Source organism: Carassius gibelio, chromosome A5 (genome assembly GCF_023724105.1).
Source record: "Carassius gibelio isolate Cgi1373 ecotype wild population from Czech Republic chromosome A5, carGib1.2-hapl.c, whole genome shotgun sequence".
Classification (NCBI taxonomy): domain Eukaryota; kingdom Metazoa; phylum Chordata; class Actinopteri; order Cypriniformes; family Cyprinidae; genus Carassius; species Carassius gibelio.
In genome coordinates this window covers 13,358,833-13,373,759 of record NC_068375.1, presented here as the reverse complement: position 1 = coordinate 13,373,759, position 14,927 = coordinate 13,358,833, and the positions used below count along the sequence as shown (strand labels likewise).

Genomic DNA, 14,927 nt, shown 5'->3' with positions numbered 1-14,927 from the left:
TGAATACATGTGACTGTACACATTATAATTGTTATATATATATATATATATATATATATATATATATATATATATATATATATAAATAAATAAGTTTAAGAATTAGGGCCATGATTTACCTAAAACGAGGTAACAAATTTTCTTTTGCAAATTGTAGACATTAAAAACATAGTCATAGTAAAATATATATATATTTTTATTTGTAATTCTTTTTTAAACTTTTTTTCTTTCTTGACAATAATAATACCCTGACAGTTTGAACTTTTGAAGAAGAAAAAATACATATATATGAGCATAATTATAAGATGAACTGTATTTTTAATGTATTTTTAATAGGTTCCGATAAAAAAAATAAAAAATAAAATTGGGTGCAAACACAGTGCTGGTTAGGTCTTTTTGTAGAATTCCATTCTTGTCAGAAACAGGTGAAGGTAAGTAAACACTTCTGCTCTGCACCTTCTCACTGATCTCTACAGGACGATAAAAGCAAAGGTAACACCACTCCATCTCTTGTAATAATTCATAATGCAACATATTTTCCCATAGCTGCTCAAAATACAATCTCCACTGGAAGTGAACACAGAGCCGTCCAGCCTGGAAATAGAACCAAACAAATAAACAGTGTTTGAAGTCCACAAGGGATGCTCCATTACTGGATTTCCATAAATAAGTAAATCCCTCAATCTTAGATATGATTTTCATTGGCGCTGGTTTAAGAGCACTTATTTTAATGTACTTTGTGCTAATCTGAGTTTATTTGTAACGCTGCTCAACTGTCTTAAGAGTAACCCTGCAGCAAAATCAGCCGTCGTCTGAGAGCTTAGTCCAAGACAGCAGCGTCTCCATGCTTTCTGAATACAAACTCCACTCCAATGGCTGAAAAAACTTGAAACAACAAAGTGTTTGGAAAATTTGGGCTTTCAAAGACTTCGGCTGCAGCTGAGTCAATAATAAATAAACCTTCTGAACCCTTCTTACACAGACAAAACATTCTGAGTTCATCTAGCCTACACTTGTAATCTTTTTATTGTGTATTACTTGGAAGGAAAATCCCTAATATAACAAAACTTATCTGACAGCAAAAGAATCGTAGGGTGAATCTCAACAAAATATGTCTGGGTCACGTTTCAACCCAAGTTTTAGGAACACTAATATTTTTGCATTGTGACACGGTTTACACACAGTTCTCTTTAGAAGTAATTCTAATAAGTAATTCACAATATTCACAATAACTGTATATGTGTATATTAATATAGTTCACAATAATATAAAATTTTAAATAATGTTAAGTCATTAAAATAAATGTCACAATGCATTTTTTCATGCAATAAAATTGTAATTGATTTTTTTTTTTTCATCTTTGAATTTTAAGTGAATTAGTTGTGTTTTAAGAGTGATTCTATATAAAAACAATAATACAAAAATAAGAGGAGAGGAAAGGAGTTTTGAGTGTAGTCATAAAATTAAGAGCAGGAAACAGAAAATAAAATATGAAGCAACCAAGGTATAAGTTTAAAATAAACATCATGATTAGACTTTATTGAACACCCATAAACATTACAAAATGGTGCAATTTTACAAGTCCCTCACTGGCCCAAAAGACCTTCCAGTCAAAAAGCAGTGTCTCAAGAAAAAGGGCACTTCCCTCATACAAACAGCAGCTACACTCCGGCCACGTCCTGACTAAACCCACACAAATACAAAACAGAACGAAGTTAAACGAACAAGCAACAATGACAAGCGACATTAACAAATACTTTATGGCTTTCCGCTCTCCTCCCTTTTTGGGTACATGAATGTTTGATTTCACGGCCGCATCATTTTTACATATTGTCTTGATGAAGGCTTCACGTGGTCTTTCCGTAACTTCGCTTTCATGCCGAACTCGTGCTGAGCGTTATCGACACGGAGGCTCGGGCTGATGTGGACTGGGCCTGTACAGCTGCTGCAGTCGGACCGGTCTCACCGGCCACCCGGGTAACTGTCCTATTACTCTCAGGCTGACGGGCTGCCTGGGGCAGGAGGGACGGGCGCACGGCCCTGAAACCTGCAGCTGGCCTGAGCGCGAGTCCAGAGGAGGTAGGACTGAAGCGGAGGAAGAGGAAAGCGGAAGCAGGATGGCCGGGGTCAGACCGTATCGGACCTGGAAGAGACGAGGAGGGCCGTGTGCACTGATGCCGTTTGGCCGGGATTCCTTACGTCCCTCCTCCCTCTTCAGCTCCTCCTCCTGTTTCCTCGGTTTCCTGTGGGGCCTGTTGAGCTCCTGGAGCTTCTCGGCTTGAGCGCGGCGGATATGGTACGTCTTCCTGTGGCTTTGAAATGAATCAAGAAATTCCTCCAGGGGCACGTGGCCCTCCATGAACTTCTCCAGCAACTCCTGTGAAGGTCAGGAGACAAATAAACAGGCATTAGAGGACAGGAAGTCAAGCCGGATTCATAACAAGTGTGACGCAGACGCAAACATCCTCTTTCTGACTCATCGTCTTCCAAGACAATGCCAAAACCAAGTAAAAATGGTGGCATAAAAATACAACTTTGGTGGCATAATCTCATGCAGTCCAATTGATTACAATCATTTAAATAAATATTTCTGCATTAAATAAACACAGCTGGGGGAAAAAAACAGTTTAGACCAGCCTATTGCTGCTCTTAGCAGGTGTAAGATGTTCTTTAAAGTAATATATTTACCCCTGAAATTAACTTTTTAAGTTAGCTGACAAAAACTTTGTAGGCTTTAACAGACAAACATGATGTCTGCACAAATAATCACATAATAAATTTAGCATGACCCTGTGTCTGTGGAAAGCTCGGCTGGAAGGGTCAGGTGTCTACAGTCTGTCTGTCTCAGTATGTGGGACTGAATAATTGAGAAGTCTCGTCTGCACAAACCCACCCCCTAAATGTCCTTGCAAACAGAGCAATAAAGACTTTTAGGACACCACCCCTGGAAAATTACACATCAGTGTGAGACAATAACATGCAATGAGTAACTCTAGCCTGGTACTGTTATTGTTCATTTAAAACGATATAATTTTTGTAGTTGTTGTTGTTAATTGAAATAAAAACATGAAATTAAAAATAATAAATCAAATCTTAAACAAAAATTAGATTTTTGCTTTGGCAACTGAAATAAATATATAAGTACTACGGTTACTAAAACTTGAAAATAAAATAATTATTATTATTTTTATAAATATCAAAATAACACTAGGACATTGCTCAGTAATTGTTTATTGGGCCAAGACCAAAGAGCCCACAACTAAGTCTGTAGATATGGTTTGGGTCCCTCAATACAAGCCATTAATACTTCAAATACTTCACTTGTTCAAATCAAGCATGAGCAATAATAATAATAACAACAATAATGCTTATGGGGTTTCCCACAGTGTAATCAACAGAAAAACTATAATTGCATGAACTCAATGTTACACATAACCAAAAAAAAAAAATTCAAAGACTTTATTTTAAAGGACCATTTGTCTTAAAGGAAAAAAGCACAGCCATCAAACTATGTCTCGTGTGGTCTCCTGCTGTTTATTAGCTTTTTTCAATTCTCAATCAAGGCATCATTAAAATTGTATAGTTTCATATGAGAACAGTATATGAACGTGTGCCGTCAGCCCTTTTCCAGACGCTGTTGCACTAACAGAATATGCAAGTCCTGTGGGAATCCATGGCTTAATCTGGTTCAGAAACACACGCGCTGGACTGATGTTTTGTCTGGCATGCGTCCTGCTGAAGGCTGGCTCTCCGTACAGCTTACTTATGATGGAATGAGATCATCAATCAGACGGCAGGAGCATAAGGACAAATTCACATAGCTATCGTTTGGGCCTGTGTGGGGTGGGAGACAGTGCTTGTTTGCAGCCTGAGGACGGATAAACCTACGCAGATCAATCAGACAAAGCCAAACGGATAGGGCAGGGCGGCTGAGACAACAGGAGAAGACATCTGAGGAGTAGGCTATTTTTTCCTAATGGCCCATGTTGTGCTGAGCTGTTTTAAGTCCTTTGTTGAATAGTCTGTGATGCCAACACATCACACATCAACACATCACATGAATGATGATGTTCAGTTTGTGGACAAACTGTTCTCCAGAGTCAGATCCTTTCAATGAATCCATCCAGTTGGTTCATAAATAAAAAGTCAAGAGTCAACAACTCTATGTAATAAACAACAGTTGTCAGGTTTATTGACTATATGTGCGTGTTTTTTCTTTGTGTGATTGTCTCATTTTATTCACCTATGTTTGTTATCCTTCATTAGGCTTAGTATTTATAGCGTTGTCTGCCGCATGTTTCCTTGTCGGAGGAACAGTGACTACGTTTACATGCAGCCAATAACCCGTTCAAAACCGGGATATTAGCAATAACCCGGTCGCGCACGGCCATGTAAACACCGGCAAAAACCCGGATATGCTCATATTATACCTGGGGTACCCCTTTTCTAACCCGAATAATTGGTCTTGTAAACGCGTTTCGGCATATCCCCATCAAAATGTGTGTTCTGCGCATGTTCTATTCGCAAGGAATCTTGGTCTTTTGAGTCTTTGGATATAGGAAGAAGAATCGGAAATGACGCATATTGCTTCTTACGTCCAGACGCTAACCGTGCGTCACCGTTTTCATCGGGATATTGGCGACTGATTACACATTCCATGTATACAGGAGTAACTCTCTCTGCTCACGCATGTAAACATGTTATCCCGAATGTTTCAGAAACCCAAATAGTGACCTTAACCTACCGAATCTTAACAGCTTGTAAACGTAGTCACTGTGATGTGCTACGTGTGTCTCCAGCCAGCTCTGTGTAACCATTGTTTTGAACTAGTAAAGACTGTTGTTTGTGATATTGCCTTGTCACCGTGTTCCTCGTGCCTCACAATAGACATTTGTGGCAGAAGACCCAACCAACAAAAACTTTATTTGCGTTTACCCCTTCATTTGTTTTCCATGTTTTGTTTGGTGTCTTGTTTTCTGTGTTCCCTATGGATCCCCTCGCCTCATTGTTCACCTCCATAGCCCCCAAGTACATTCCCCTCTTGGACTATGTGGCTGAATTCAGCTAGCTCGCCGTTTTAATGGCGTTCAACGATGCTGCGCTGAACTCACTGTTCTGGATCGGCAAATTACCACCGCCCTGTCGACCTACCTGACACCACTGGACTAAGCTGGAGAGAAGTTATAATCCATTGACTGGAGAGTGTCTATCCCCACTCAAGAGAACACCCAGAGACAGTGCCCAGCTAAACATCTCCACAAGCTGGAGACCACCACGACCGATGAGCCATCGCCGCACGGAGTGACAGAGCTGAGGATCACCACAGAGCCGATGCCGCAAATGACTACAATGCCGGAAAAGAGCCATGGACAGTGAGATCACAGAGAGGAGCTCCGCCCACAGCACCAGGGCTGAGGGTGAACTAATTTTGGATCTGAGACTGTGTAACTGTGACAATTTAAGGATTTATATGATGACCTTGCCCTTCTCCTCCTTCCTTTGTCTGAGCCCTCTGTCATGCCTGTTTCCCTGTCTAGCCCAGAGAGGGCTTCTATTCCCAAGGGCAGCCCTGAGATCCTAGAGGCTAAAAAATAAACACCCACCCTCCCGCTCCTGCCTCTTCCACCGCTGTCGTCTTGCAGACCCTCTGCTTACCCTCAGCCCATCATCTGTTCGGTGCGAGCACCGGGGGTCTGCCAGTCTCCATCGTCAGCATGGCTGGAGAATCTCGTGCATTCGCCTCCAGCCTCTGAGTCCCAGACTCCACCTCGGCCAGTTTAGCTCTCTCTCCTCTCCACCATGGCTTGGCAGTCCACTGGCTCCGCCAGGCTCCTTCGCCCCTCTGGCTGCATCTTGGTCTGTTATCTGTCGCCTGAGGACTCCACTTCCCAGCTGCGCCACATTCCTCTGTCCCTCCGGGTCTGTCAGGCTCCTCCTTCCCTTCGCCTCCTCCTCGGTCCTCGGTCCTCTGTCTCTCTGGCTCCACCATGGCCTTCCGGATCCATGCCTCCACAACATGGTCACCAGAGTCATCCGTTCCACCTCGGCCCTCCAGATCCTCATCATCACCCTGGCTTTCTATCTATGCCTCGGGCTCCTCTACCACCTGCTCCGCCGACGTCAGTCGCCCCCCTTTGAGTCGTCAGCCCTCCCCCCTCCATGGCTCCACTGTGGGTTGTGATTACGGCTGTGGCCTAGGACCCACCTTGCACCGTCTGCTCCAAGTCCCTCCTATCTCCTCCCTGGCTCATCCCACCTTAATTACCTCCCAGGACTCTGTCTGCCTACCCCCTTCCAGATGTCCAACCTCCTCCAGAGCCTCCTCACAAGGTCCCACCCATCCCTCCTTCTGTTGTTTCTATGGCGCATCTTCTGGGGGGTGGAAGTGGTGAAACAGTTTCTCCCTTGTGTAATTGTCTTATTTGATTAAACTATGTATAGTGTATTCTGCCCCATGTTTCCTTGTTGGGTCTTGAATGTTGTGATGTGCTACATGCATCTCCAGCCAGCTCTGTGTAACCCTTGTTTTGGACTATTAAAGACTGTTGTGATATTCCTCGCTCCTCACAGTAGGCATTCGTGACCATAATGTGTGCCTACATATGGTTTTATTGTAATTGGGTCAGCAGGATTTTATTTATTTTTTAAATGAACTGTATGCTTTTATTCAGAAAGGATTAAATTGATCAAACGTCACAGTAAGGTCTTTTACACTGTTACCAAAGAATTATATTTAAAAAAAAATTCAATTTAGTTTTCACAGAAGTATTACGTTTTCAACAACTGTTTGTACACTGATAATATTAAAAAATGTTTCTTGAGCAGCAATCACAATCATGCAACACTGAAGTCAGGAGTAATGATGCTGAACAAACAGATAAACAGATTGAACCATTTCTGAGACAACGAGGGCTGATATTACAACCGTTGTATTCATTTGAAACAATCTGTATAGTCTATTACATGTAAATGACACCTCATTTCATTCAGCTTTTTGGGTCCCATTATTATAAGCAATCAGACATACAGTTTTTGCCTGGTAACAATGAATATCATACTTTTATATCATACTATTTGAGCTATAAAAGCCTGATGCATCACAGAATAACACAAACTTAAAAAATATACTTTGTCTAAAGGTTAAACAAACTGTTCAAATAAAAAAAAGTTAAGTTGGGTTATACACCTATATCTACATTAATTGGAAAGACACCTGAACACCATGTGCTTTGAAATGTTCTGAATGAAACGTTGGGAGTGCTGGTTTTCCACTTCTGGAACAAGCCACAATGCTTCAGTTGGGATGTGTTTGCCTCCTCTCTTATTTATGACACATGGGCTGTCAATGCTTTAAATCATTGATTAGATCACAAATCCATCTTTGTAAGTACTGCAGATGTTAGTGGATTTTAGGGTGGATTTTCACCCTCAAGTTCAGAACTGGATCAACCAGTTCAATGTAAATAAGGATTGTGTCGTGTTGAGTAAAGACCTTCTGCACGTTTGTTAGGCTTTCATTTCACTTTGGTTCAGTTGGCAAGGCATGTTCGTTCAACAATATCGGAATAAACCACGTCAGGCTAAAAAAAAAACAATGTCAAAATTTAACCACATTTTTGTCTTTTGATAGAGAGTGGGCAGGGACTAAGGAGAATAGACGCACAAAGAGTTTCTGGGTATATAAAGGAAGCAAAGGATTTTGAAATCACCTCAGACCGTTCCTCGGCACGTACAACCTCCTCCTGGAGCAGATTGTGGGCAGTCTGAGGGCTGTGCTTCTCCGTGAAGGACTCTGGAAAACCACAAGCATGACACTGTTAATAACTCACTCATCAAAATGAACTGTTACTGATATGTGTAGGGAAATGTATTGTACATTTTATCTTTCAATAATCTATCAATGGACTAAAGGTCTTTTCGCAACAACATAATTTGGTTTCATAATCAGCAAATTTATAATAATCAATGAATAATCAGCAGATAGGCTGAATGAAATGTGATTTCACTTTCGTAGTAGGTGGAAAAGAGCTTAGATCACCTCTTCATGAAAAAAAAAATGCCATACTGATGGCATGCAAATGTTTATAGCAAAAAAATAGCTACTTTTTTTTGTAAAAAACAAAAGCTGCTTTGAGTTGCTTAGTGTATTCTCGACTTTTGTCAAAAAGCGAATGTTTGCATCAGTCTGAACAGTATATTTAAATTTGGCTCTGAACATTCATCTTGGTGTGAACATACATGCTTAGAAGAAAAACACGTTCATTCATTTAATCCACTAGTAAACAGTAAATAGCTGAAGATTGCTATGATTGAGTTGTCAAAGAGTTAAACAGCAGTAAACTTTGTGTTTTTGATTTTTGTTTTCCATTAACAACTAAAAGTTTCATAAATTTCAGTCAGAGTAAAATGTGACCCTTTACCACAAAACCAGTCATAAGGGTCAATTTTTCAAAAATCAAACTTATTCAGCATCTGAAAGCTGGATAAATAGGCTTTCCATTCATGTATGTTATGATAGGACAATTTTTGGGCGAGACTGATGATTAGATACAAATGGACTAATTTGTTTTAATAAAAATTAAATGACAAAATATTTGAACCATTTGAACAAGACATTCTTCAAAAACATAAAAAAAGTTAAGAACCTAACTGTGTAAAACAATTCAAATGAAACAGAATAGAAAAAGATAGCAAAATACTATTTGTCTTATTATACACAAAACATAAATGACTGCTATATTACCATACTGCGTTTCAGATATCAATATAATTTCCTATCTCATTCACAATAATGACAATAGCTATAAATATTAACTCTAAATATTCATTGTAATTACATGAGAAAAGCAAAGTAGTAGCGACACACAGGAACGATATTGTTAGAATCACTTTCAGAACTATTTTTTCATCTGATAAACGATAAAAACATTGAGAGCCAATCAGAATCTAGACTTTAAAGAACTTGAGAATTTAAAGCATTGGGTTAAGCAACCGCAGATTGCTTATAAGAAATGTTTTCATACCTTGGTTTGTTAAATAGGCTGATTACCACCCGCAGTAACCAGGTTAAAGACTTCCTGACTGAATCATGCGAGCGGTGGGTTAAAAACTTGCTTACGAAGTCTGTCAGCAACTCTTTGAATGTGCAAGCATGCATTAGATTTGAGAGCTATGCACGAGAGGATGATTTTCCATTTCTGTCTGTTCTTCACATAAAGCTTTTGCACGGTTTTAGCTTATAGCGCCCCACTGCACAAATAGAAATGCAGCCTCTCGGGCTGGTAACTGTGTGCCAGTAGGACAAAAGAACATCACAACAGTGTGTGAAAGTACATCTAGAGTGTGTTCAGCTGTGAAGAATCTCTTGTGTAAAGCTGCTCTCGGGTCTCTTTACAGTGTTATTGCAGGACCCTGAGGGTGAGGGTGGATGCAGTCACTTTCTGTTAGCTCATGTCCACTGATGACAGTGAGGGGCTCAGACCCTCTAAGTGTTGTGCTGGGGTTGCTACAGCAACCGGCAATTATGCTAATGTGCAGATGTGCTGTGTTGAGTCCACAGGGGATATGAAAGCTGAGCTAGTGGCCATCGAGGGCATACACGGGTCACGGCAATGACACCATTTGCGCTCGACTGAGCTGAGCCGCTCCCCAAACAAACCTCTGTTATAAGATGGAAATGTTCCTGAGGAAATTACTGGGGAGGTACCATGGTAAATTGAAGGTATTAACTGGTAATTATAATGGTACTGTATGATTATACACCGGTTAAATGGTAATCCAACACTGTGAAAAATATATATATAAATATTATATATATTTTATATATATATATATATATATATATATATATATAAAACACACTTTGATTTTATTATACATTTAATACAGTATATTCATGCAATTTAATTGTCATTTAGACAAGAACATTCAAGAAGATATGCTCTTTTGTGATTTTTCAGCATTAAAAAAGTATTAATGAGATTAAAATATAGGATGAAATTTGTATTATATTTAACAAAGTGCTACATGTACTTTTAATTAAAAATAAATATTTGTTACAAATTATGTTTTACACTGAAAAACAACAAAACAGGGCGTTTATTAGTGGTTATTGGAACTTCCTACCAACATTTTCACTGCTTTCACCAAAAAAAAAAAAAAAAAAAAAAAAAAAAAAATCATTGGCAAAATATTTTAAATCTGCCGCAAAAATAAATATTAATCATTTAATTTAATGTTTCAGTTCTTTTTACCAAAAATATCAAATAAATAAACATTTATAATATACACTACTACTCAAAAGGTTTGGGTCATTGACATTTTTAAAGGTTTATAAGAATTATTTTAATATTTATTTTTATTTTTGGAGAAAGCTTGTGTTTAAAGTGATCAAAACTGTCAAATGAGACTTTTACATTTTTACGAATTTTTATTTTATTTTATTTTTTATTTTTTATAATTTTATTGTCAAGAGATAATATTTGTTTTATTTATCTTTTTCCCCCTTCGTTAAAATGATACAAAAAGCAGTTCCATGGTTGGGAAACAATATTTCTGGAAGATACATTTTCTTAATTCACTTGCTATTGCCAGCTGTGGCAAAACATGTAACCAGAGATGTATAAAGTACTAGAGAACCATACTTGAGTAAAAGTACAAGTGCTCTATCAAAAATGTGACTTGAGTAGAAGTAGAAGTGCTCTTTAAGCACCACACTTAAGTAGAAGTACTAAAGTATTCAAAATTTTTTGTACTTAAGTATTGCAAGTAGTCTATTTTAAAATTTACTACTCAAGTACTGAAAGTAAAAGTAGAAGTATTGTGTTATGTAGCTATTAAAGAAAATAGTCAAAAGTTTGAACATATTGTTTTTACTATTTCAAATGATTAACCTAAAGGACAATCACAATTCCTTTGACTGTAACTTCTTGTAAACAAAAAAACGGTTACTAGGGTTAGTTAGCCCAATTTTCAAAATTATGTCATTAATAACTTACCCTCATGTTGTTTGGTCCGTGTATCATCCGATCATTCAATTATTCCATTTAATCTGGCAAACCAAAAACGAAATAACGAATCAATATTTAGTTTTTCTGTTTTTCTGTATGAACCAAATATTAAAAACTGACGTTTGTTTCATTGCTTTCAGCTCGAAACGGGAAATATAATAAACAAGGAAACCAAAGCGAAATAATGGATCAAATTTACGTTTTCTCAATTGTTCTTTATTTGTTGTAGTAGATCTAACTATTTCCCACGGTGCCGTCCTGCTTGCTTTGCGCATGCGCAGTGGATAGTTTCAAAGGAATTACGCTCACTTCCGCGTATTCCTCGCGGGGATAAAGAACACGTTTTTTTTTTTTAACGATCACAGGCATAGTTACAGTATGTCCAATAACAATACAACACGCTCTAATAGATTATTGGTTAATATAATGTAATAAACCAATCAGAGATGGTTTAAATGTCCTTTGAAATCACACTAACCACTTGTTTTGGTATGTGAGGCATTTTAAGTAGATCATTAATTATTAAATACTATCTATCTATCTCTCTATCTATCAATCTATCTATCTATCTACATACACACATACAATACAATATAAAAAAATAATAATTGAAAAATAATACAGAAAGCTAGTGTTGGATGAAAAACTAGCTGTTAGAATAAATAAATAAAAATTTGATAAAATATAATTAGAATATATAGTGCTAGAGTTCTAGGGTCAAAGATGAAAGAGATGTGTTAGATGTTTCTTGAAGATGCATGTACTGCATGTTATATATATTTAGCTTTGCACAATTAAAAAAAAAATTAAAGGTGACAATGTAATTAAAAAGGTAATGGTTGACATACTGTAATAATGTTTGTTATAGTATTTTACAATTACTGTATCAGTTAAATATATTAAATCCTTTTATTATACTGAATTTATAGAATAGAACACCTTTATTGCACAGATGTACTTTGAAATGTAAGTTCTAGTAGCAATACACACTTACAAACAGTTCTAGTGCACATGTAAACAAATACTGTATGCACAGAACTACAAAGTTAAATATTTACATTATTTTACAGTTACATTGCAATCTGTACAAATAAAACAAATTAATTTATTCCTTGTGTTATGTCTAAACCTAGGATCAGCTTATCTACTGCTGTGCCGTTCTTCAGTTATCAAATTATTGATGTAGTATCAGGGTTAAAGTAACTATACACTTAGTAGGCCTACTGTAAATCCATGGCTTTATCAGATCTCGTCTGAATTGGCAACAAGTGAGCAGAATTCTGAAGTGAGCAGAATTTCCTTAGGTTGGAAAGGCAGCAAGTGAAAAATTATATTTAGCAGCTATGTAGGAAAATAACTAATTACTTTAAGATAAATGCAGAGCTTTGTGCTTTAATGATTTGTATTCTTCCAAATTCTGCCAGCAGAATATTTTTATTCTTAATTCTCACCTAAAATAAATGAATAGCCTAAAGAAAACTGTAGTTTTTGTGAAGCATAAAATCAGGGTTTCATCCACATGTTTTTTTCTTTAATTTTGAAATCTGAAAAATGAAATTAATTTACTCCAAACCTGCACTCACTAGAAATTATTCTATCAGTGTCATATTCTATCACAAATCATTTTTATTAACCATTTAAACAGAATGTCGTATTAGGCCTAAATATAAAACCCGATTCCAAAAAAAATTGTGACATTGTGAATAAAAACAGAATACACCACAGATGAAATATCAAATGTTTAAACTGAGAAAAGGTTTCAATTTAAGGGAAAAATAAGTTGATTTTAAATTTCATGGCATCAACACATCTCAAAAAAAGTTGGGAAAAGGCAATGTTTACCACTGTGTGGCATCCCCTCTTCTTTTTATAACAGTCTGCAAATGTCTGGGGACTGAGGAGACAAGTTGGTCAAGTTTAGGAACAGGAATGTTGTCCCGTTCTTGTCTAATACAGGCTTCTAGTTGCTCAACTGTCTTAGGTCTTCTTTGTCACATCTTCCTCTTTAAAGATCTGGACTGCAGGCTGGCCATTTCAGGACCCGGATCCTTCTTCTACACAGTCATGATGTTGTAATTGATGCAGTATGTGGTCTGGCATTGTCATGTTGGAAAATGCAAGGTCTTCCCTGAAAGAGACGACATCTGGATGGGAGCATATAATGTTCTAGAACTTGGATCTATCTTTCTGCATTGATGGTGCTCATCTTTCCAGATGTGTAACCTGCCCATGCCACACACACTCATGAAACCCCATACCATCAGAGATGCAGGCTTCTGAACTGAGCGCTGATAACAACTTGGGTTGTCCTTGTCCTCTTTAGTCTGGATGACTTGGCGTCCCAGTTTTCCAAAAAGAACTTCAAATGTTGATTCGTCTGACCACAGAACAGTTTTCCACTTTGCCACAGTCCATTTTAAATGAGCCTTGGCCCAGAGAAAACACCTGCGCTTCTGGATCATGTTTAGATATGGCTTCTTTTTTGACCTATAGAGTTTTAGTCAGCAACAGTGAATGGCACGGTGGATTGTGTTCACCGACAATGTTTTCTGGAAGTATTCCTGAGCCCATGTTGTGATCTCCATGCAGCGCCGTCTAAGAGCTGAAGATCATGGGTATCCAGTATGGTTTTCCAGCCTTGACCCTTACACACAGAAATGATTCCAGATTCTCTGAATCTTTGGATGATATTATGCAGTGTAGATGATGATAACTTCAAACTCTTTGCAATTTTTCTCTGGGAAACTCCTTTCTGATATTGCTCCACTATTGTTCACCGCAGCATTGGGGGAATTGGTGATCCTCTGCCCATCTTGACTTCTGAGAGACACTGAGAGGCTCTTTTCATACCCAATGATGTTGCCAATTGACCTAATAAGTTGCAAATTGGTCCATTTAACTTTTCCGGCCTCTTATTGCTACCTGTCCCAACTTTTTTGGAATGTGTAGCTCTCATGAAACCAAAATGAGCCAATACTTTCAACATTTGATATATTATCTATATTCTACTGTGAATAGAATATAAGTTTATCAGATTTGTAAATGATTCCATTCCTTTTTTACTCACAATTTGTACAGCGTCCCAACTTTTTGAGAATCGGGTTTGTATTTATCTCATCCTTAATGTTAAATTCTTAATGATGATGATAATGTTAAATTTGAATACATGTAATAATTAAATCAGTATTAATTAAGCCTTCAGAGATAGCTGCGTCTGAAGTTGATTTTAGATGTATTAGGCCTGTTTACAGTTTAATGCTGATCAGACATGCCTTTACATAGCAATTACAACTGTATAATGAAATGAGATTAATGTTTAATACAACATTTTTAACACAGAAATATGTAATGACAAAATGAAATGATAGGCCTACTTTATGATACTTCTGAAAGTAATGTCACCACTAGGTGTCGGTAAGTCACTGTGTTAATAAAGAAGCATTTTATTCAATCTCTTCGTCCAAGATTCAGATTCTTTCAGGAATAAATTCAAGTGTCTGTGTTTAATAATTTGTCACTGAACTGTCTATAATAATAGGTCTTTCAAAGACTGATCCATATCAGGATTCAGGAATGATACATAAGTCTACGCTTGCTGTTAATTTGGTTTGATGACGTCAAGAAAATACCCCCAACCCATTCACATCTGAAAACTACTACTTATATGTAACACAATATAACTGTAAAAATAATATAAATATGTAACTTCACATAATTTTGTACATATTTGTTTACATGTTTGCATTTAAATAAAGAAAACGCTTGACCCTCTATTTGCTCTCTGTTCGTTTTCTATCTAGCCTACTTAAGATAAAAAAAACACTTTCTTTATATATTCTAAATATTTATATTCTAACTACTTGTTCTCTCTCTCTCTCTCTCCCTCTCTCTCTCTGTGTTTGTGTGTGTGTGTGTGTA

At 37.3% G+C, this 14,927-nt stretch overlaps 1 protein-coding gene across 1 annotated transcript in view; it reads right to left on the bottom strand.

Moving 5' to 3' along the window:
• Positions 1-1,507: 1,507 nt before the first annotated feature.
• The window catches only part of LOC127995333 (vacuolar protein sorting-associated protein 37D), a 38,749-nt gene continuing 25,329 nt past the window's right edge, over positions 1,508-14,927 (bottom strand). Inside the window, exons 3-4 of the mRNA XM_052591869.1 lie at positions 7,710-7,792; positions 1,508-2,377 (exon numbers count right to left, since the gene is read on the bottom strand). Of these exons, the coding sequence (XP_052447829.1) occupies positions 1,898-2,377; positions 7,710-7,792 (563 nt within the window). The 3' untranslated portion in view covers positions 1,508-1,897. The remainder of the gene's footprint in view (positions 2,378-7,709; positions 7,793-14,927) is intronic.